Consider the following 23,101-nt stretch of genomic DNA (forward strand, 5'->3'; position numbering starts at 1 on the left):
ATCTCAAAAAAACATTTTTTTTTTTTTACTATTTTCACACTGGTTTGGAAGCGCAAACCTGAGGTCATCTTCCCAGGTTCTACCCCATTCCCATTGAAAAGTTTCCCATTATTCTTAGGATAAAAACAAAACTTCTTTATTTTTTTAGAGACAGGGTCTCCCTGTGTTGCCCAGACTGGTCTCAAACTTCTGGGCTCATGTGATCCTCCCACCTCAGGCTCCCAAAATGTTGGGATTACCGGCATGAGCCACCGGGCCAGCCTGACAAAACTTCTCAACAGGGCCTACAATGCCCAGGGGCATGGTTTTGCCCCCTTCCTACTGCATATATATACATCTTTCTGGCCTTAAAGAGAGTCTTTCTCCAGTCCAAGGCTAATCCCTCTATTTGTATGACCCTGAACAAGTTCCCTCATTTGTAAAATGGGAATAATACCTATCTCATAGATGGTTCAGGATTAAATGAGGTCAGGTACTCTCTGCGGAGAGGTTGGCAAAATGAATGATAGCTATTATTTAATCAAATCAAGCTCCTAGAAACTGTTGCTACTCCCTCTCATTCAATTATTCAACCTACTTGCCATCTGATTTTAGCACTGTTTTCACCAGGCTCACCAAATGCCAAATTCAAATGACAAATTTCAGTCCTTACCTGACTGACCTTTCTGCAAGTACTGGACACTGCTAACCACTCCATCCTTTGAAACTCTCCTTCTTTGGCTTCCCTCCAAACAGTATATCCTGGTTTCTGCATATTTTTCTGGACAGTGTTTCAAAGCATCTTTTGAGGTTACTGCTTGCCTTTTCACACTTAAAAAAACGTTTTAACTTTACAGAAATAATACATGTATATTTGTATGTCAATGACAGTTCCTCAGCAAGGTCTTCCCTGACCATTAAATTAGCACCCTTGATTGGGTACAGTGGCTCACGCCAGTAATCCCAGCACTTTGGGAGGTTAAGGCAGGAGGGACTGCTCGTGTCCAGGAGTTCAAGACCAGCCTAGGCAACATAGCGAGACTCTGTCTCTTCAAAAAATACAAAAAAAATTAGCCGAGTGTGGTGGCACGTGACTGTAGTCCCAGCTATTCAGGAGGCTGAGGTGGGAGGATCACGTGAGCCTAGGAGGTTGAGGCTGCAGCAAGCTGTGATAGCACCACTGCACTCAGCCTGGGTGACAGAGTGAGACTGTCTCAAAAAACAAAACAAAAAACTAGCAACCTCACCCACACCCTCTTCACATCACTTTTATTTTCTAAATAGTGCTTCTCACTCTTGTTATTCTCTCCTTCCTTCACTAAATTCTAAGCACTTTGAGGGAAGGGGCTGTTTTATTCATTGCTGTATCTAGAACAAGCTTGTCCAACCTGTGGCCCACAGGCTACATGCGGCCCAGGATGGCTTTGAATGCGGCTCAACGCAAATTCGTAAACTTTCTTAAAACATTATGAGGACCAAGAAGCAGGTTCTCTGCTCCTTCTGGGATCTCCGCCTGGTTCAGCCCGCCTGCTTCCACTCCTGCCTCCACCATGTCCATCAGGGTGACCCAGAAGTCCTACAAGGTGTCCACCTCTGGCCCCCGAGGCTTCAGCAGCCACTCCTACATGAGCGGGCCCGGTGCCTGCATCAGCTCCTTGAGCTTCTCCCGAGTGGGCAGCCGCAGCTTCCAGGGTGGCCTGGGCAGAGGCTATGGTGGGGCCAGCGGCATGGAGGCATCACCGCCATCATGGTCAACCAGAGCCTGCTGAGCCCCCTTAACCTGGTGGTGGACCCCAATATCCAGGCCGTGCGCACCCAGGAGGAGCAGATCAAGACCTTAAACAGGCCGGGCGCGGTGGCTCAAGCCTGTAATCCCAGCACTTTGGGAGGCCGAGACGGGTGGATCACAAGGTCAGGAGATCGAGACCATTCCGGCTAACACGGTGAAACCCCGTCTCTACTAAAAAATACAAAAAAAACTAGCCGGGCGAGGTGGCGGCGCCTGTAGTCCCAGCTACCCGGGAGGCTGAGGCAGGAGAATGGCGTGAACCCGGGAGGCGGAGCTTGCAGTGAGCTGAGATCCGGCCACAGCACTCCAGCCTGGGTGACAGAGCGAGACTCCGTCTTAAAAAAAAAAAAAAACCTTAAACAACAAGTTTGCCTCCTTCATAGACAAGGTACAGTACCTGAAGCAGCAGAACAAGATGCTGGAGACCAAGTGGAGCCTCCTGTAGCAGCATAAGATGGCTCGGAGCAACATGGACAACATGTTGGAGAACTACATCAACAACCTTAGGCGGCAGCTGGAGACTCTGGGCCAGCAGAAGCTGAAGCTGGAGGCAGAGCTTTGCAACATGCAGGGGGTGGTGGAGGACTTCAAGAACAACTATGAGGATGAGCTCAATACGCGTACATACAGAGATGGAGAATGAATTTGTCCTCATCAAGAAGGATGTGGATGAAACTTATATGAACAAGGTAGAGCTAGAGTCTCGCCTGGAAGGGCTTACTGACGAGATCAACTTCCTCAGGCAGCTCTATGAAGAGGAGATCCAGGAGCTGCAGTCCCAGATCTCGGACACATCTGTGGTGCTGTCCATGGACAACAGCTACTCCCTGGACACGGACAGCATCATTGCTGAGGTCAAGGCGCATTATGAGGAGACCGCCAACCGCAACCAGGCTGAGGCTGAGGGCATGTACCAGATCAAGTATGAGGAGTTGCAGACGCTGGCTGGGAAGCACGGGGATGACCTGCGGTGTCCAAAGACTGAGAACTCTCAGACGAACTGGAACATCAGCCGGTTCCAGGCTGAGACTGAGGGTCTTAAAGGCCAGAGGGCTTCCCTGGATGCTGCCATCGCAGATGCTGAGCAGCCGGGGGAGCTGGCCGTTAAGGATGCCAACGCCAAGCTGTCCGAGCTGGAGGCAGCCCTGCAGCAGGCCAAACAGGACCTGGTGTGGCAGCTGCGTGAGTACCCAGAGCTGATGAACGTCAAGCTGGCCCTGGACATTGAGATCGCCACCTACAGGAAGCTGCTGGAGGGTGAGGAGAGCCGGCTGGAGTCTGGGATGCAGAACATGAGTATCCATATGCAGACCACCAGCGGCTATGCAGGTGGTCTGAGCTTGGCCTATGGGGACCTCACAAGACTCAGCCTCGGCTACGGCACAGGCTCCAGCTCCTTCAGCTGCACCAGCTCCATCAGGGCCATGGTTGTGAAGAAGATCGAGACCCGCGATGAGAAGCTGGTGTCTGAGTCCTCTGATGTCCTGCTCAAGTGAACAGCTGCAGCAGCCCCTAGAGCCCAGGAGGGAGGCCGCTGTGCAGGGGAGCACAGGGAACAGGAGACCCACCTGAGGCTCAGCCCTAGCCCTCAGTTCTCCTGCGGGGGAGTTTACTGCCTGGGGACCCCCATGCCTCCAGCTACAAAACAATTCAATTGCCTTTTTTTTGGTCCAAAATAAAACCTCAGCTAGTTCTGCAGAAAAAAAAAAAAAAAAGATTTATCCGGCCTTTTTATTAAAAAGCTCATCAGCTATCGTTAAGTGTATTTTATGTGTGGCCCAAGACAATTCTTCTTTTTTTTTTTTTTGAGGCGGAGTCTCGCTCTGTCGCCCGCACTGGAGTGCAGTGGCCGGATCTCAGCTCACTGCAAGCTCCGCCTCCTGGGTTTACACCATTCTCCTGCCTCAGCCTCCCGAGTAGCTGGGACTACAGGCGCCCGCCACCTCGCCCGGCTAGTTTTTTTTGTATTTTTAGTAGAGACGGGGTTTCACCGTGTTAGCCAGGATGGTCTCGATCTCCTGACCTCAGGATCCGCCCGTCTCGGCCTCCCAAAGTGCTGGGATTACAGGCTTGAGCCACCGCGCCCGGCCGACAATTCTTCTTCCAATGTGGCCCAGGGAAGTCAAAAGATTGAACACTTCTGATGTAGAATAATGCCTGGTATCCATTAGACTCAATGAATATTGACTGACCGAAATAATCCACATCTAATCAGTCATCAAATTTTATATAGATTCTACCTCCTAAATTCTCTCAAATCTCTGACCACTGTTCCTGCCTTACAGCTGATTCATGTCTCACCTAATGACTGCCATAACCATTTCCAGTCCTGCTCTTTACCATCCACATTCTGAATTGCTGCTGAAATGATCCCAGTCCTTCAACAGATCCCCACTGCCTTTAGGATAAAGTCCAAATTCTTTAGCAAAGCATACAGAGCTCTCAAGATCTGGACACTGGCTAATTCCTCAGTTTCAGTTCTTGCCAGCCCTTCCATGTGTACCATGCTGTAACCATTCCTAATTCTTTAATCACATGCTCCTTGCACATGCTATTTTTTCTACCTGGAATGATGACCATTCCCTACCCCCATTGCTTGCTTTGCCTAATTCAAGCTAGTAAGCTCTGGAAAGGTTTCCCTTAGATTCAGAGTTGGGGTTACTCTGTACCTTCAAAGTACACCGTATGTATTTCATCATTTCACTTATCACACTCTTGCATGGACTTGTCTAACACTAGACCATGAGTGGTATTCACAGCACCTAGCACAGTGCTTGGTATAGAGTAGTCAAGAGAGCGTTACTGAAATGAAATGAAATTCACTGATCTATTCCTTATAACCAGGTCTTCACCCCACACTGCTTTACTATCTGTGCTTCTACACACTGACTAGTTGTGTTGCTAAGTACCTTTAAAGGAAAAACAGGCCGGGCGCAGTGGCTCATGCCTGTAATCCCATAACTTTGGAAGCCCAAGACGGGTGGATCATGAGGTCAGAAGATCAGGACCATCCTGGCTAACACGGTGAAACCCCATCTCTACCAAAAATACAAAATATTAGCCAGGCATGGTGGCACGCGTCTGTAATCCTAGCTACTCGGAAGGCTGAGGCAGGAGAATCACTTGAACCCGGGAGGCAGAGGCTGCAGTGAGCCGAGATCACAGTCACTACACTCCAGCTTGGGCAACAGAGTGAGACTCCGTCTCAAAAAAACAGAAATAAAAATAAAGGGAAAAAAGTCACACCACAATAAGTGGGTACCATTTTAAATTAAGTCTTCAACCTTGCTTGTACATTAAGCATCCAGTAATCTTTTCATGGATCCCTAGTCAGCTCCAGCTCCCATTTTCATCAGTGACTATTATAAGATTAAAAACAGGCCGGGTGCGGTGGCTCAAGCCTGTAATCCCAGCACTTTGGGAGGCCGAGACGGACAGATCACGAGGTCAGGAGATCGAGACCATCCTGGCTAACATGGTGAAACCCCGTCTCTACTAAAAAATACAAAAAAAAAACAAAAAACTAGCCGGGCAAGGTGGCGGGCGCCTGTAGTCCCAGCTACTCAGGAGGCTGAGGCAGGAAAATGGCGTAAACCCGGGAGGCGGAGCTTGCAGTGAGCTGAGATCCGGCCACTGCACCCCAGCCTGGGCGACAGAGGGAGACTCCGTCTCAAAAAAAACAAACAAACAAAAAAAAGATTAAAAACAAAAATGCTTATTTTTTTTGAGATGGAGTCTTGCTCTGTCACCCAGGCTGAAGAGCAGTGGCATGATCCTGGCTCACTGCAACCTCCGCCTTCCAGGTTCAAGCAGTTGTCCTGCCTCAGCCTCCGGAGTAGTTGGGATTACAGGCACGCGCCACCATGCCTAATTTTTTTTTTGTAATAGAGATGGGGTTTCACCACGTTGGTCAGGCCGGTCTCAAACTCCTGACCTCAAGTGACCCACCCGCGTCGGCCTTCCAAAGTGCTGGGATTAGAGATGTGAGCCACCGCACGCAGCCAATTTTCCTTTAACAGCTGCATACTTTTTCACTGAATGGATATGCCATAATTCAACCTCTCTGCTACTGGACATTTAGCTTGTTTCCAATTTTTCATTATCCCCCACAGTAGGATGGTATTCAAGCCCTCATTCCCATTTTCACTTTTGTTATAAGGATGATCTTACAGTTTCACAGAGGAAGTTGAAGCTATGAAGTATGAACTCCTCAATTTCCCATCTCCCTATCTACACAATGATAGATAATTACATCCATTCTTTTCTCTCTCTCAGGGGAAGATCTCTCTCCTCTAAGTCAGTATCTCTACCTGTTAGCTAACATCCTCTCCTGTTTTCACAGGTCCTTCCAACAATTATCCTCTCTTGCTTTCTTTCCCTAAGCCTACATAGGTATACATATTTGTCTTCCATGTTAAGACTGTGCGTCTCCCTAGCTTCTTGAAAGAGTAGTCTATTATCTTTATCATCACTTCCTCACCTCCCATTTGTTCCTTGCCCTACTGCTGGTGAGATTACAATCTCACTACTCTGTTAAAACGGCTTTTGATCGCTCAGGTCACCAGGGACCTGCTAGTTGCCAAATCCAAATGCTCTCTTGGGTCTGACTTTACTTTTCTGTGGTAAATATGTTGTCTTTTTCTCTTCCTTAAATCCCTTCCTTAGTTTGAGAAATATTACTCTTCAGGCTATTTCTCACCACCCCTAAATACTGGTCTTCACCAGGAGTCTATCCTCTGTACTATGACTCTACACATTTCCTGGGTGATCTCACCTACTTCCAAGATTGTACAAATCCTAAACTTTATACATACCGTACTTCAAACTTACATGCTTCAAAACTAAGCTTAGCTGTTTCCCCCTACCTTCCACCCTCAACCTGTTCAGTAAATGGCATCACCATTTATCCAGTCACCCAGATCAGAAACCTAGGTTCCACTTCCTTACTTTCCATTATCCACTCAGTCACCAAGATATACCACTCATTCCATCCCTGCTGTCAATGCCTTAGTCACAGTTTAGGTCTCCAGCATCTCTTATCTGGCATCACCCCTTCTCCACACTATTTTCATACTGCTGCCAGAGTGATTGCTTTAAAATGAGCATTTCATCCTGAGCTTGTGATCACTATACTACATAGGTTCCCTACATTCCAGCCGTCTATAACTATATATAGTTCTATGAACATGTTGCTTCATGCTCCTAAGCATTCTGTTCCCTCTGCTTAGAATGCCCTCCCATCCCACCCCTATGACCATCTAGTAAATTCCTTTCCACTCTTCATGATTTTTTTAAGGGTCTCCTCTGTGAAGCATTCTTGTTCGTACTTTGTAAAGAGTCAAGAACTTTTTCCTCTCACCACGGATTCTTGTAAATATTTATTGCAATGATCACTTTTTATTAAACTTTTTTATTTACGTATCTACCTCTCATTCTAGACCTTAAGTTCCTTGCAATCAGGGAGTGTATCTTACTTCTCTATCAGCATCTGGCAGGCTGCTTATAAAAACAGGTGGTTTGGCCAGGCACAGTGGCTCATGCCTGTAATCCCAGAACTTTGGGAGGGCAAGGTAGGTGGATTGCTTGAGGTCAAGAGCTCTAGACCAGCCTGGCCAACATGGCAAAACCCTGTCTTGGCTGGGTGCGGTGGCTCACGCCTGTAATCCCAGCACTTTGAGAGGCTGAGGCAGGCGGATTCCCTGAGGTCAGGAGTTCGAAACCAGCCTGGCCAACATGGCGAAACTCCGTCTCCACTAAAAATACAAAAATTAGCTGGGCATGGTGGCAGGCGTCTGTAATCCCAGCTACTGAGGAGGCTGAGGCACAAGAATCGCTTGAACCCGGGAGGCGGAGGTTGCAGTGAGCTGAGATTGCACCATTGCACTCCAGCCTACAAAAATTAGCCTGGTGTGGTGATGCGTGCCTGTAATCCCAGTTACTCAGGAGGCCGAAGCAAGAAAATCACTTGAACCCAGGAGGTGGAGGCTGCAGTGAGCCGAGATCACACCACTGCACTCCAGCCCGGGCAACAGAGGGAGACTCCATCGAAAAAAAACAAAACAAAAAAAGGTGGCATGATAAATGTTGAAATGAACCAATGAATACCATGTACTCACCCAATCCTCCCAACCAAAATTCTGGAAGCCACCTTCCATTCCACCTTCTCTACCCCTAAATGCCAAGTCCTACTCCCTAAAGATCTCTCAAATCCATCCCTCTCCTCCCCATCCCAATGCCATAGCACCAGTTTGGGCTCCATTCTCTCTTCCTTGAACTAGATCCATCCAAACCATTCTCCACACTACTGCTGGAATTTTTTAAAAATTTTATTACAAAAATAATACACACTTGTAAAAAAATTCAAACAATATAGAAATAAAAGCACAATATCCCACCCAGCATACATTAACAAACACAGAAGCCCCCTCCCCTCCAATCCCATTCCTGGGGGTTATCATTGTGAACAGTTAGCATATATCCTTTCAGACGTTTACCTTTGCATACACAAGTATATATATAAACACATATAAATAAACACACATGGTTCTGTCTTTTACAAAAATGGGATCACATATATCTGTTACATGATTCTTCAATTTCTTTCTTCATTCATTCATTACACAGATTTCTAAAACACAAACCTGATTATATCACTCCTTTAAGAGCTTATTCCTACAATATAAAAATCATACACATTAACATCAAACACAAAGCTTGTGATGATATACTTCCTGCCCATCTTTCAGTCTCATCTCTAGCCATTCCAGCATTAAAGGACTGGAATATAAACTACCTTAAATCCTTCCTGGAACAAGGCAGGTACAAACAAACAAACAAACAAACTAGGAACACACTCTGCCATTTCTAGACTGTGGCCTTTCCCATTCATGTTACACTTTGCCTGGACTTTTCCATCTGGCAAGCTTCTACTAATTCTAAAACAATCAGCTTAAAAATTACCTCTAGGAAGACTTCCCTGACTTTTCAGACATGATTACTCCTCTATTTCCCCTATACTTTATAACTAGCTTCTTAATTGCACTTATCTCACAGTACTATGATGATTTATTAACATGTTTTGAATTCCACTTCCCCTCCCCCAACTCGATGGTGAGCTCTTTGGGTAAAAGGGATTTGTCTTATTTACCTTTGCATTCCAAGGATCTGATAGAGTGCTTATCATGAAAAGCAGATGCTCAGTAACATACCTGTTGAGGACTTTATGATTCTAACAACATTTACTGAGAACCTACTATGCACAGAACCATATCCTAAGCATGAAAAGAAACAGAATACACAGTCTTTGTCCTAAGAAACTTACCATTTTCCTACCATTTCCCCTGGGGGGGAGGGACAGAAAACATTTAGGTGGCAACATTATCATTTCTGACATATAGGCTGTTTCAAAATTTACAGTAATTTGCCTCAAATCCATTTAGGAACTAGGCATTTTTGCATAATTAAATAAATAATAAAATAATGGGCGGTTTGTCTCACAGGTTTAAGTGTAGCACAGAGTCCACTAGAACCCAATTCTCTGTCCCAGCAGGATGGCTCTCATCTGTTCCAGCCTGTAAATTAGAAAAGTGAGATGATACCATGCTTAGAAATTTTCTTTTTTTGAGATGGAATCTCACTCTTTCGCCCAGGCTGGAGTGCAGTGGTGTTATCTCCACTCACTGCAAACTCTGCCTCCTGGGCTCAAGCGATTCTCCTGCCTCAGCCTCCCAAGTAGCTGGGATTACAGGCATACGCCACCACGCCTGGCTAATTTTTGTATTTTTAGTAGAGATGAGGTTTCGCCATGTTGGCCAAGCTGGTCTCAAACTTCTGACCTCAGGTGATCCGCCTGCCTCGGCCTCCCAGAGTGCTGAGATTACAGGTGTGAGCCACCACGCCCGGCCGGAAATTTCCTAATACATCAAGAGGACATAAAGTTACTAGTTCTTTCATAATTTCCCCTCCTTCCCCAGGGAAAAATTATACCAAAAGCAATACATGGAGTTAAAGGAGGACACGGGAAAATGAGCTTGCTCTTTTTGGTAGTGGTAGGGGAAAGGGGGTTGCTTTGTTTTAAATCAAAGGGTGATACTGCCCCAGGAAGATTAGGAGAGGTGATTTATTATCATTTACTTACTACTTTTAAAAAGGCTAAGGTGTTAGTTAATTTCATGATTTCAGGATCAGATACTGTACAAATATGAACAAATTGGGGAAAGGTGAACCACCTAGGCTGGAGAACAGGGAAGGCTGACCAAGGAGGCCCAAAGGAAGCCTCATTCATCAGAGTCCAAGTCACTGTCCCCAGCAATGGAGTGGAAATCCTCACTGTCCTCCTCGTCCTCTGACAGGTGGACCTGGCTTAGTACGCTCGGCCCAGAGCGCTGCTCTTCCTCCTCATCTTCTTCCTCCTCTGATACCTCATACCCACCGATGCTGCTGAAGCTTGTGTCTTGGGTGTTCGACTTGGGATCAGGCTCCTCATAGCTCCCATAACTGAGAAGAGAAACATGTCATCTCTCAAGCTCGGACACCATCCTCTAGCTGACCATTCCCATTCTCAGTGCCACCAAAGGATAAGCCCATCTCACCTCCCCTGGACACTAAAGTGACTGGTTCTGAACTATTCTACATGCCCCTGAGAGAAAAATGATCCTGTTCAAAAACATCAACTTGCCAACTTCATATACACAAGAACCTGAATGGAAGAAACTCCCTTACACCTGAACAACACACTGCCATCTTACATGACCATAAATGCTCTGACAGCCTCATGGTTTCATCTACCACTTACAGTATCCAATTAGTCAACAGTCCTGAAGATTCTCTCTTCAATGTATCTTGTCTCTATCCCCTCCTTTCCATCCCTACTCTGCCTGCCTTGGCTTAGTCCTTTGTTATCTCTGGCCTGCACTACTGAAGTAAGTCGTCATGCCTCCAGTCTTGCTCTCCTCCAATTACTTCTTCACACTTCTGCCAGAGTGCTCTTTATTTTTTTGTTTGTTTGTTTATTCTTAATTTTACTTGAAAAACAAAAATCACACAAGTAATGCACGTTCACTGGTTAAAAAAATTAGAACATACACCAGAAAAAATTTTAAAAAAATCATCAATAACTCCATCATCCGAGATAATCTTTTGGTATATTACCTTCCAAAATTTTCTGTGCCGTTTAGATGCTTAAACGTTTTTGTTTAATTTACAAAATTGCGATACTCTACATACTCTCCAGGAATCTGCCTTCTTCACTAATGATTATAACGAACATCTTCCCGTGTCAATAAACATACGTCTATAGCATAATTTTAATAGCTACATGGTATTCCGCCATATGGCTGTAACATGACTTAACAGCCTCTCACTAGGACATTGAAGCTGTCTCCAATTATTCCACTATTAGGAACAATGCTGTCATAAAACATCCTTACACAAACATCTTGATGGTGTGTTAATTATTCCCACAAAATAATTTCCTAGATGTGGATTTTTTGGGCCAAAGGGGATGCACATTTTTAAATGTTTTTATTTAAGATGATAAATTGCTAAGCCTCTCTCCAAACCATCCCATTTTTATCAATCAACATTACCACCAGTAGTTTGAGAATGTCTTTTTCCTCATAATCTTTCCAAACACTAGGCATTATCATTCATTTTAATCACCAATATGATAGGTAAAAAATTGCACTTCGTGGTTTTACTGCATTTCTTTATTAGGGGAGTTATTATTATTATTATTTTGAGACTGAGTCTCGCTCTGTCACCAGGCTAGAGTACAGTGGCACGATCTCAGCTCACTGCAACCTCTGCCTCCTGGGTTCAAGCGATTCTCCTGCCTCAGCCTCCCCAGCAGCTGGGACTACAGGTGTGACCAGGTCCAGCTAATTTTTGTATTTTTAGTAGAGACAGGGTTTCACCATGTTGGCCAGGATGGTCTCGATCTCTTGACCTTGTGATCCACCTGCCTCGGCCTCCCAAAGTGCTGGGATTATAGACATGAGCCACCGCGCCCGGCTGGAAGTTATTTTTTCATATGATATATTGGTCATTTACATTTCTTTCTTTTTTTTGTTGTTGTTGTTGTTGTTTTGTTTTTGAGACAGAGTCTTGCTGTGTCGCCCAGGCTGGAGTGCAATGGCGCGATCTCTGCTCACTGCAAGCTCTGCCTCCCAGGTTCACGCCATTCTCCTGTCTCAGCCTCCCGAGTAGCTGGGACTACAGGCGCCTGCCACCACGCCCGACTAATTTTTTTTTGTATTTTTAGTAGAGACGGGGTTTCACCGTGTTAGCCAGGATGGTCTCAATCTCCTGACCTCGTGATCCACCCGCCTCGGCCTCCCAAAGTGCTGGGATTACAGGCTTGAGCCACCACGCCCGGCTACATTTCTTTCCTAAATTAGTTCATGCCTTTGCCCATTTTTCTTTTGGGGCACAGGACAATCTTTCTAAAATGTAAATCTGGTCATACTATTCTCATTCAATGACTGCCCAGAACTTTCAGGCCCTTCATGATTTGGTATTTACCTACCTCTTTAAATCATTTCTATCACATGAATAATAGATCTTACATGGATCAATCAAAAAATCTCCAGTCACACTGAGCTACGTGTGTTCTCTAAAAGTGTTTCATGCCTGTAAAATGTTTCATGCCTGTGTCTTCATATAGGCTCTTCCTAGTCTCTGGAATGCCCATTGCTTTCTTATTCGTTTAGCTAATTCCTATTCATATTTGGCTCAATTTCCTTCTCTAGCCAGCTCTCCTCCCTCCCCACCTCTACCCAAGTTCTAGAAGAACCCTGCGGTTGCCTAGCATAGCACTTTTCATATTACACTGTGATTGCCTGTTTTAGGTTTCCTACTAGACTCATCTCCTTGAAGGAAGGAAGGGACCATATCTTAGTTTATTTTTGTACTTATGATAAATATTTGCTGAAATAAAAAATTTTAATTTATTTACAATGTTATTTGCGTATTAGCTGCTTGCTGGTTAGATGTATCATAGGTACATTAAATCCAACATGTCCAAAGCCAAATCCAAATCCATTTTTTCCTCCTTTCCTGTCCCATCTAACACGTATTCTCCCTCTTTACCAGAGACATCTCCATTCATTATTCATCTAACCTCCTTACCTCTTTATGTCCCTTTATTTTCCCCACTCCTGACAAGTTTCTGTTGATATCATCATCTGTCCCACATTGTCCCAAGTTATACAAATTTGATGTCATTTCCTTTTCCTTAAACTGATGACTCCTATTACCCACAGGTTAAGGTCCAAATGTCTTAGCATACCTTGTAAAGTCCTTCACAATATAATTCCCCTTGCTACACTTCTGGAGCCTCAACTCCCCAACAAATTCCATTTGCTCTGGAACACACTGTTCTACCTATAAAGATCTCCCCACCTCCTGCCATACTACCTACTTACTAAACTCCTATTTAATCTTTTAAGGCCCAATTCAAATGTTCCCTTGTCTGTGAAACTTTCCCCAGTAACTCCAAGCAGAGTGAGACACTCCCTTCTCAGTGGTGCCTTGGCACTTTGTCTTACTTATGCTATAGCACTTATCACATTGTATTTATGATTTGTTTGTGTCAGTCTCTTCCACTAGGCTGTGAGCTCCTCAAGGGCAGGGTATGTTTTGCTCCTCTGTGTATCCCTAGGACCTAGCACAGTGCCTGGCCCTAGTAGGTGCCCAGGAAATGTTTGATGGATGAAAAGTAATCTGATGCTGGGCCCCTCGACATCATAGCTAGGCACTGATGCCACAGCCCTGTAGCATGTTGCTGCCGATTACCTGATGTTGCTATCCTCCAAACCATGGGAAGCCTCCCCACCGTCTCCCTCATAGGACATCATGCTTTCTTCATTTTCCATGTCCATCCTTGTGTTCTCCTGAAGCATGCGGGGTTGTTTGGGTCTTATTCCACCAGATCCCACATCAGAGTCACTTCCACTTTCACTCAGCTGGATAGCTGTAAAAAGAGACAGATTCTGGTTCATCAAGAGTTAAGCTTAACAGATTTAACTTGATCTTTGGCTTGATCTTCCCAAACTAGTAACTCTCACACATCTACACAGGCATCTTGCCTATACTCCTCTCCTCAGATGCCTTTCTTATAACTGCCCTTATATATATAGGGTCAAGAGTAGTAGCAAGGTTTGTAGTTTAGAATCTGAATCCAAATAACAATTTCCTTTTCCATCTCATGCCAACCTATCTGTGTTTTTTCTACCATCTACTCCCATACTTTTCCTTGGCCATTGCCATTAATCCACAAAACATTAGTCCCCAAACAGGATTTTTCTTAATTTTCCTTCCCTGTTGCCACATATAACACTTTATCATTCTGTTCTCATCTTTTTTTCTTTTTCTTTGGAGACAGAGTCTCACTATGTTGCCTAGGCTGTAGTGCAGTGGTATGATCATGGCTCACTGCAGCCTTAAAGTCCTGCACTCAAGCGATCCTCCTGCCTCAGCCTCCTGAGTAACTGGGACTACAGGCACTCGCCACCACACCTAGCTAATTTTTATTTATTTACTTTTTGTAGAGACAGGGTATCGCTATGTTGCCTAGGCTGGTCTCAAACTCCTGGTCTCAAGTATTCCTCCTACCTTGGCTTCCCAAAGTGCTGGGATTACAGGTATGAGCCACTGCCCAGCCTTTAACAAGTATCCAAATCAAAGCTCTTACTTAGACACTGTCTTTTCCACTGTCGTATTTTGTACCTCCTGCTAATGAAATGATCATCCTATGAGTGAGTGCTCAGTACTCTCAGGTCTATTAATAGGAATTCAATAAAAGAGGCAGCTTCCAATAAAAGCATATGTGGCCAAGAGCGCCTATCCAGTCCAGTCCTGAGGGTGCTATAGTGAGTTATAAACGAATAGAAGCAATGATCGAGGCCTACCAGAGAATGGATTGTCTCCTTCTTCATCACTCCCAGCATCTTCCTCATCATCTTCTCCTTCAGACATAAGCAAATCCTCATACAGGACACTGGCTTGAGGCTGTTGTACAGTTCCTTCCTCTTCATCTGCAAGATCACCATCTCCATCTTCACCTTCCTGAATGAGACCAGTTGGGGGTCAAAGTCCTATCAACTGACCACGTAAGAGACCAGAAGCCACCACCAGACACAACCCCCCCTCCCCACTCCGCCCATCCCTCCACTTGCTGCCTCACAAGAAGTTAAGTACTTTTGGTGGATAGATTGTTTAGTTGGTCCCAAGGATTAAATTCGGATTGGGGCTCACTAAGGAGACCCCCCGATATCACCTTAGGATTTGGCCTGCCCTGTACTGATGGGGCTCCTATCATATAAGGGTATAACGTAACCATAAGCTTTCTGTAAGCATACTCACTGGGGCTGGAGTCTTAGGTTTCCCATCCTCCTCCTCATCATCATACCCTTCAATATCTACATCAGAGTCTTCCTCGCCCAGCCTACCTCGGCCCTGGCGCATCTGAGTAAGGAACACAAATAGCACATCATTGAGGGACGTGCCTGTAGGAGGAGTTAACCAAGGGCTCTCACCCAGGATGGATGCTCCTCCCTGATATCCCAGCTAACCCCACTGCTAGTGGGGGCTGTTTAGACTACTCAAGGCATGCGCATTTTCCCCCATTCTTTGGAAATCATAGCCAGAGTAAAAAACCCAAAGAACAGGAAAGGCCCTTAGTCTACTCCTACTGTATCATTACAAAGAGACTCTTTCTTTCTAACCCAAACTTTTCCTTATAGCTTGTGTTGAACTCTTTGGGATAGAAAAACCCTGGGTTTTTACACTTTCCAGTGGAACCCTGACTGAGAATAGCTGTAGAATTTCTGGCTTCAGACTGTATCTTCTGATACCTCTAGAAAAGGTCAATTTTTAAAATTTAATTTTATAAATAATTTTAATTTAAATTATAATACACATAAAGTAGGCCAACTATTTTGAACTGTCTGAGTGCAGTTGGCCATTCTAGTCACCTGTCAGGCTACTCTGATGCTTCATACCCTTTTTTCATACTTGTGCCTTCCCTGAAGTTCTGCTGTGCCTGACTCTGCCCATGGGGACAGACAGAAGATAACTCTGGTCACACGACCTGACGCCATCCCAACTTGAAATCCCATTTGTAAGCTTTCATTCCCAGGGCCAAAGGGCCCAGTCATTCTTGACGTATGTCACATATCACCATCACCATTCCCCTAGCCCCACCTGCAGGCATAATACCAATCTTATAAAGAGAAAAACAACATCCTACCTGTGTTACTTGCTTTTCTGGAGTGGCAGTGGGAATATCCAAGACAGACATATTGCTCTCATCTTGAAATACAGAGGCATCTCGAGACATACTGAGGGATGTGTTGGTATCATACAAATCAGGAGGCTGTGGCACAAAACATACAACTTAGCTTCTATCTAGGAAAGGGAAAATTAAATACAGATAACTCCCCTTTAAAGCATTTACTGGAGAAAAAGATCATGCAGAGCAATTCAGTTAAAGAGAAACAGTCTGACACAGCTTTACAGACAAGTTTTTGGGACTCTTACAAATGTTGCCTATTCTAGTAGACAGGTACCTGATGCATGTAATCAGAAGCCTGAAGCAGAAATGCACCAAAGCTATGGGACAGTTTTATGCCCTAACAGCCTTTCTGGTCAATAACCTAGTTTTTTCTAAGCCTTGTCTTTTGGTTTTCAGGCCCAAGGCTTAATATCAGTGCTATTTTGATTGCTTGATCTGGAGACATCTAAGAGGAAATGGGATAAAGGAATTTCAATTCCAACAAGAGCATAGAATGCTTTGATAGTTTATGAGCCCATCAGAGGATGCCACGAAGCAAAATGGCATGGTGAAAAATCATAGGCTTTGGAGTAAAATGTCCTGGGTTTGAGTCCTGGCTCCAACACTTGCTAGTGAGTAACAAATTACTTAACATCTCTAAGCCTTGATTAACCCAACTATAAAACATGGATGATAATGTCTACCTCACAGGGTTGTTGTGAGAATTAAGAGATGTGTAAGTTCCTTATCCAATACTCAATAAATTATAGATCCTTTCCCTGTTTTCTTCCCTGGAAAGAACAGGGATTTAGCAAATGGACTATTCAGTGACAGGAGGGCAAGAAGGACTAGATAAAGTGCTCACAATATAAAGTGAAAAGAGTAAGACACAAAACCATATTGATCAATTTCATTTTAAAAGTGTGTATATAAACACAAATACATACACCACAGATATGAAAAATAAAAATATTCACACTGGTTGATGTTGCTTCTGAGTGGTGGAAGTGATTACAGGTAACTTATTTCTTGTTTTAATTTTCCAATTTTCTCTAACGAACATGTCACTTTTATCAACAGAAAACCCATATATGTGTTACATTGTGTTTTTTAAAAAAAGAAAACAGGACTGATTCTGAAGAGGGTTTCGGTGAAATAGAGGCAAAACAAAATTCAAAGCATTACAGAGCAGGTAAATCAGTGTGGAACAGAAGAAGGGAAAAATAAGGGGATGAAATTTCTGCAAAACCCTACAGCACAGTGTAGAAAACTGCAAAGTCAACAGTTTTAGATAAAAGTGTTAAGCTGAACAGATGACGCAATGCAAGTTAGGTGGAAATAGTTGAGTGAAAATACATCATTGGGCCGGGCGCATGGCTCACGCCTGTAATCCCAACACTTTGGGAGGCCGAGGCGGGCCTGAGGTCGGGAGTTCAAGACCAGCCTGACCAACATGAAGAAACCCTGTCTCTACTAAAAATACAAAATTAGCCAGGTATGGTGGCCCATGCCTGTAAAACCAGTTAATCGGGAGGCTGAGGCAGGAGAATTGCTTGAACCCGGGAGGTAGAGGTTGCAAGGTTGCAGTGAGCCGAGATTGCGCCATTGCACTCCAGCCCGGGCGACAAGAACGAAACTCTGTCTCAAAAAAAAAAAAAAAGAAAATACATTATTGACCACCACCATTTAGAAGTTGAAAGGTATGATTACTATCATGCTTCTTACAACCAAAATTGTATTAAGGCAGGTTACACTTTTGCAAACACACTCTAATAACATTTGAGTTTGAGAGTAGTAATGTGTAAGGACAGTCACTCATGTACACCTTCCTCAGGTTAAGAGATAATGAGTTGGTTACTATCTTAAACTGAGTGAAGGGAATGATGAAAAGGTGAACTGGAATAATGAAGCAGTACTATCTAATCCTACTCTTCATAGGAAACCCTCTAACTGCACTAAACAACAGCTAATGCTCAAGAGAGAGAATAGTTGACAGGTTTTCCTTAGCCATTTGAAGTAGCCTGGGAGACATAGCGAAGAAAGGAAGGTGACTTTGGGGTCCAAGGCTTTGACTCACCAAAGGACTAGGCTTAGGCTGTCCTAGAAACGAGCAAGCCATGTGCCATTCAATGGCTAGACTCTCCTGGGGAATGATGGCTAACACCCAGGCTTTAACTTACCAGAAAGTACCTTGTGGAAGCTGTGGGCCTATTAGCAAATAGCGCCTTCCTGGGACAACATCACTCACCCAAGAACCCTTGACCCAATCTGCCCACACACTCCAAGAGCCTTTCCTTGTTCTGGACCTTGAAGGAGTATCTGAGGGTTCTTTTATACCTGGCCCCTCAGTAACCTAGGTTGTGAGATGAAAGAGAGAGCAAAAGATAGATAGGGATAGTGCATGAACGAGATACTGAGACAGCAATAATCCAACAGAGGTCACATAAGTTGCATTATCAGTTCAGAGGGGAACCTGGATAGAATGAAAAAAAAAAATTTTCCTGTGGAAATTGGCAGAATTCTGCATTAAAATACTTGATTAAATTTGAAAGGGTCTCAGAGAACAGATAAAGATGTATCAGGCAAATTAAATTAATTCATTTAATGTTTACAACAATCTTGAAAAGATTTCAGAGAAAGGAAAACTAAGTGAGAGAGGTTAACTTTCCAAGATTACAAAGCTAGACAACAGGAGAACTAAGACTCAAACCCAGGCCTGTTTTATGTCAAATCTTATGTACTTTCCGCCCTACCATAGTGCCTCCAATACAGAAACCAAGCACCAGTGATGTTCTGTTAAGTCCTATTCTTCAAATATGCCAACCCTCTAAGAGTACAGTAGAGAGGAAATACACTCTTGGTGTATTTCAAGGATTCAGTTAGACCAGGAAGACTAAACATTTCTTATTTATCCTTCTCTCTAATTCTTTTGACACAAACATTTAAGAACATTAGTAGTACTACCTTTCTTCATTTACTAGGAGTCAATCCAGGAAAATGAGTGACTTCTGAGCTATACTGAGATACCTCTGAGGGAATGAGTAATCAAGTGTCTGTAAGGCACAGGAACAATATGGCCCATGTCTGTAACTGAGAAATCTACACTCCAGGGATGTTCTAGAGTCCCAAAATTCACAGACAAGAAAATTTCCAAGACCCAGAGGATGGCTGGGTCAGGAATTTGGTATTCCCAAACACTGCCTAAACAACTAAGGCCCCACCCCATTCATTCATCCCACAGCTGCCTCGTCTGGATTCAAGGCCACCAAGACCCATGGCCCTCACTCACCTTAGCCTTTGAGAAGACAAGAAAGCACACGAAAGGCATATGAAGAGGAAGGACAGAGAAGAATGGTATCTCAGTAAACGGATTTGTTAACATGCTCCCAATTTCCCAAACCAATAAGAAAACGATACAAGGAAGTACTTAGTCCTCAGACTCACCTGAGGTGTGTAGGGCCCTGGGGTCATTGGGTCCAGGCTTTCTAATTCTGCTTCCTCCAAAGCTGCTTCTTTAGCTGTACAGATATCCTTCTCAAGTTGAGTCAAATGCTCATCATACTGAGAAATAAAGGAAATAAATTCATTCAACATGTATTTTAATTACTGGGGATACAAAAGTATACAAAAGACAAAAATATCTATCTTCACGAAGCTTATGTTCTAGTGGCAGGACACAGATAATAATAAAAATAAATCAAGCAGGGAAGGAAGTAGGGGATGTGGAGTTTGGGGGCAGGGAATACTACATTTTAAAATAGGATAATCAGGGAAGGCTCCTCATTTAAGGGAACAGGATTTCAAAAAGCTAGATCCCAAGGGGACCTCTTTTATTTTTTGAGAAAGAGTCTTGCTGTTGCTCAGGCTGGAATGCAGAGATATGATCATGACTCACTGCAGCCTTGACCTCCCGGGCTCAAATGATTCTCCTACCTCAGATGAGCAGCTGGGACCACATGCGTTTACCACCACACCCCACTAATTTTTAAATATTTTTTGTAGAGATGGGGTCTCCCTATGTTGCCCAGGCTTGGGACCTCCATCTTTACCACCTACCTCAGTCAATGTCTGGTAACAGACGTTCACAATCTCCTGGGCAGTCTTAGTATACTGACTCTCAGGTCCTATAAATAAAATAAGAAAGTGCCATTATCTTTGCAGACTTGTTCCAGAATTTACATTCTGTCATCAGCAGTGTGTCCCATTATCCTAGACCTAGAAAAATCATTCCTCAGCTTTAACTTGGACTCTTGTTCTACTTTCAGAGGCAGAAAATTTCAAACATATGCAAAACAACACTAACATAATGAACTCCCATTTACTCACTAGCCAGCTTCAATGATTAACACATAGCCAATCTTGTTTCATTTACTTCAATTTTCAGACTCTTCTCAAATTGTTTTGAAGCAAATTCCAGCACCGTAACAATTTTCCTCTAAAAATTTTTCAGTATGTGTTGCAAGGTTTCACCATGTTGGCCAGGCTGCTCTTGAACTCCTGGCCTTAAGTGATCCACTCCCCTCAGCCTCCCAAAGTGCTGGGATTACAGGCATGAGCCACTGTGCCCAGCCTAAGGCTGCTTTTAATAAACAATTATTGGTATAATGGTGGATACATGTCATTATACATTTTTCAAAACCCATACAATGTATACTACCACCAAGAATGAACCATGGACTTGCGGGTGATAATGATATGTCAATGTAGGTTCATCAGCTAACACAATTAATATAACACTCTGGTGCAGGATGTTGTTTTTGTTTTGAGACAGAGTTTCACTCCGTCACAGTGATATGATCACGGCTCACTGCAGCCTTGAACTCCTGGGTGCAAGCATGCGCCACCACGCCCATTTTTGTTTGTTTGTTTGTAGAGATGGGGGCGTCTCACTATGTTGCACAGGCTGGTCTTGAACTCCTGGCCTCCCAAAGTGCTGGGATTACAGGCGTGAACCACAACGCCCAGCGTGGTGCAAGATGTTGATAACTGGGGAGGCTGTATGTATGTGAGGGCAGGGAGTATATGGGAACTCTCTGTAACTTCTGCTCAATTTTGCCATGAACTAAAGTTGCTCTAAAAACAAACCAACTATATCACATCTAAAATAATTAACAATTCTTTAATATTATCAAATAGCCAGCCAAGATTCAAATTTCCCAAATTACTTTATAAACACTCTTTTACATTTATTTCTTTGAATCATAACCCAAAAAAGGTCTATACATTGCATCTAGCTGATGTGTCTCCTTAAGATACTTTTACCTGTAAGATGATTCTTAACTATATGGGTCCCCATATGGCCTTAGTTACAAGTTGCAAACTGGTGGCTTATAGCTTTGTTTGGCTCACATAAAAAATTAGTTCAGTTTGTAAAAAATGGATTGAGCTATACACCCATAATACATAAAACACTTTTCTGTATCTAAGTTATATTTCAATAAAAGGCTTTTAGAAAAAAAACTTAGTTGATAACATTTAACAGTTGGGAGATTTCACATAAAAACCTAAATTGTCTGGCTTCTTTTAGAAAATTTAAAGATGTGGCCAAGACAGGGTCAGCATTCCTGCGAGGCACCAATGGGCTGGAGCTGAGTAGCAGCTGTTCGTTTTAGATAAAGCATGTGTTCTCCAGGTTATCATAGTCCCTCCCAGGTCTGCTTATCTTATGCCTAGACCCTGAAGGCATTTGAGTTTTCAATCCCTGCCTTAAATGCTTAAAATGTTCTTTTAATATATTGATCATTCACTAACTTATTCATAAGACATTTTCTTAATACTTCTTCTGTGCCAGGCATTGGAGATGATAGAAATGAGTGAGATATAGGTCATATCCTCAAGAAGCCTAGTACAGTGAGATAGACTGTAAACAAATAGGGCAACACAATGCAATGGAAAAACAGTGGCACAAACAAGGAAGTGGCTGATTCTTGGAGGTAAGAGGGGAAGAGGAATTAAGAAAGCCTTCATAAGAGGTGATCCCTAAATTAAACCTACTGTTTTATCAGGATATAAAGGATAAAAAATATACCACAGGCCAGGCATGGTGGCCCAAGCCTGTAATCTCAGCACTTTGGGAGGCCGAGGTGGGGAGATTACTTGAGGCCAGGAGTTTGAGACCAGCCTGGCCAGCATGGCAAAACCCTGTCTCTACTAATAATACAAAAACTAGCTGGGTGTGGTGGTACATGCCTGTAATCCCAGCTACTCGGGTGACTGAGGCATGAGAATCACTTGAACCCGGGAGGCAAAGGTTGCAGTGAAGCAAGATCATGCCACTGCACTCCAGCCTGGGCGACAGAGTGAGACGGCCTCAAAAAAAAAAAAAAAAAAAATGTATATATATGTACACACCGCCCCCCCCAACATGGACTTCAAATTATACCACAAAGCTATAGGAACCAAAACGGCATGGTACTGACATAAAACAGACACACAGATCAATGGCACAGAATAGAAAACACAGATACAAATCCAAACACAAACAAATAATTTTCAACAAAGGCAACAAGAACACACATTTGGGGAAAGGGCAGTCTCTTTAATAAATGGTGCTGGGAAAACTGGTTATCCACATGTAGAAGAATAAAACTAGATCTCCATCTTTCACCATATATAGAAATCAACTCAAAATGGATTAAAGACAAATGTTAAGACCTAAACTACAAAATTACTAGAAGAAACATTGGAGAAATGCTACAGGATACTAATCTGGGGCAAAATTTTTTAAGTAACAACAAAAGCCAAACAGACAAATGGGATCATATGAAGCTAAAAAGCTTCTACACAGCAATGGAAACAACAAAGTAAAGAGACAACCTACAGAATAGGAGAAAACATTCGCAAACTATCCATCAACAAGAGATCAATTAACCAGAATATAAAAGGCACTCAAAAAATCCAATAGCAAAAAACCAATCTGATTAAGAAATAGGCAAGGCCGGGCGCAGTGGCTCAAGCCTGTAATCCCAGCATTTTGGGAGGCCAAGACGGGCGGATCACGAGGTCAGGAGATCGAGACCATCCTGGCTAACACGGTGAAACCCCGTCTCTACTAAAAAATA

General features: G+C 43.6%; 1 protein-coding gene and 1 pseudogene across 8 annotated transcripts in view; one reads left to right on the forward strand and one right to left on the reverse strand.

The window, feature by feature from the left end:
* TAF1 (TAF1 RNA polymerase II, TATA box binding protein (TBP)-associated factor, 250kDa) overlaps positions 1-23,101 on the reverse strand; it is a 195,871-nt gene that overhangs the window by 82,570 nt on the left and 90,200 nt on the right. For 2 of the 8 annotated variants that reach the window (XR_001001884.1, XR_001001885.1), the window contains 6 exons: positions 20,097-20,164; positions 19,485-19,601; positions 19,330-19,335; positions 16,017-16,142; positions 14,677-14,833; positions 13,562-13,739 (listed from right to left, as the gene is read on the reverse strand). Coding sequence is in view for 4 of the 8 variants with exons in the window: in XM_011943086.1 (XP_011798476.1) it covers positions 10,045-10,264; positions 13,562-13,739; positions 14,677-14,833; positions 15,131-15,232; positions 16,017-16,142; positions 19,485-19,601; positions 20,097-20,164 (968 nt within the window). In the remaining 4 variants the exon portion in view is untranslated. Of the gene's footprint in view, positions 1-8,076; positions 10,265-13,561; positions 13,740-14,676; positions 14,834-15,130; positions 15,233-16,016; positions 16,143-19,329; positions 19,336-19,484; positions 19,602-20,096; positions 20,165-23,101 lie in introns of those variants that run through there. The other 6 variants (XM_011943089.1, XM_011943088.1, XR_001001886.1 and 3 more) reach the window with 4 other exon arrangements.
* LOC105512650 lies at positions 2,127-3,264 on the forward strand (annotated as a pseudogene).

The sequence above is a fragment of the Colobus angolensis genome, unplaced genomic scaffold (genome assembly GCF_000951035.1).
Source record: "Colobus angolensis palliatus isolate OR3802 unplaced genomic scaffold, Cang.pa_1.0 Scaffold216, whole genome shotgun sequence".
Taxonomy (NCBI): domain Eukaryota; kingdom Metazoa; phylum Chordata; class Mammalia; order Primates; family Cercopithecidae; genus Colobus; species Colobus angolensis.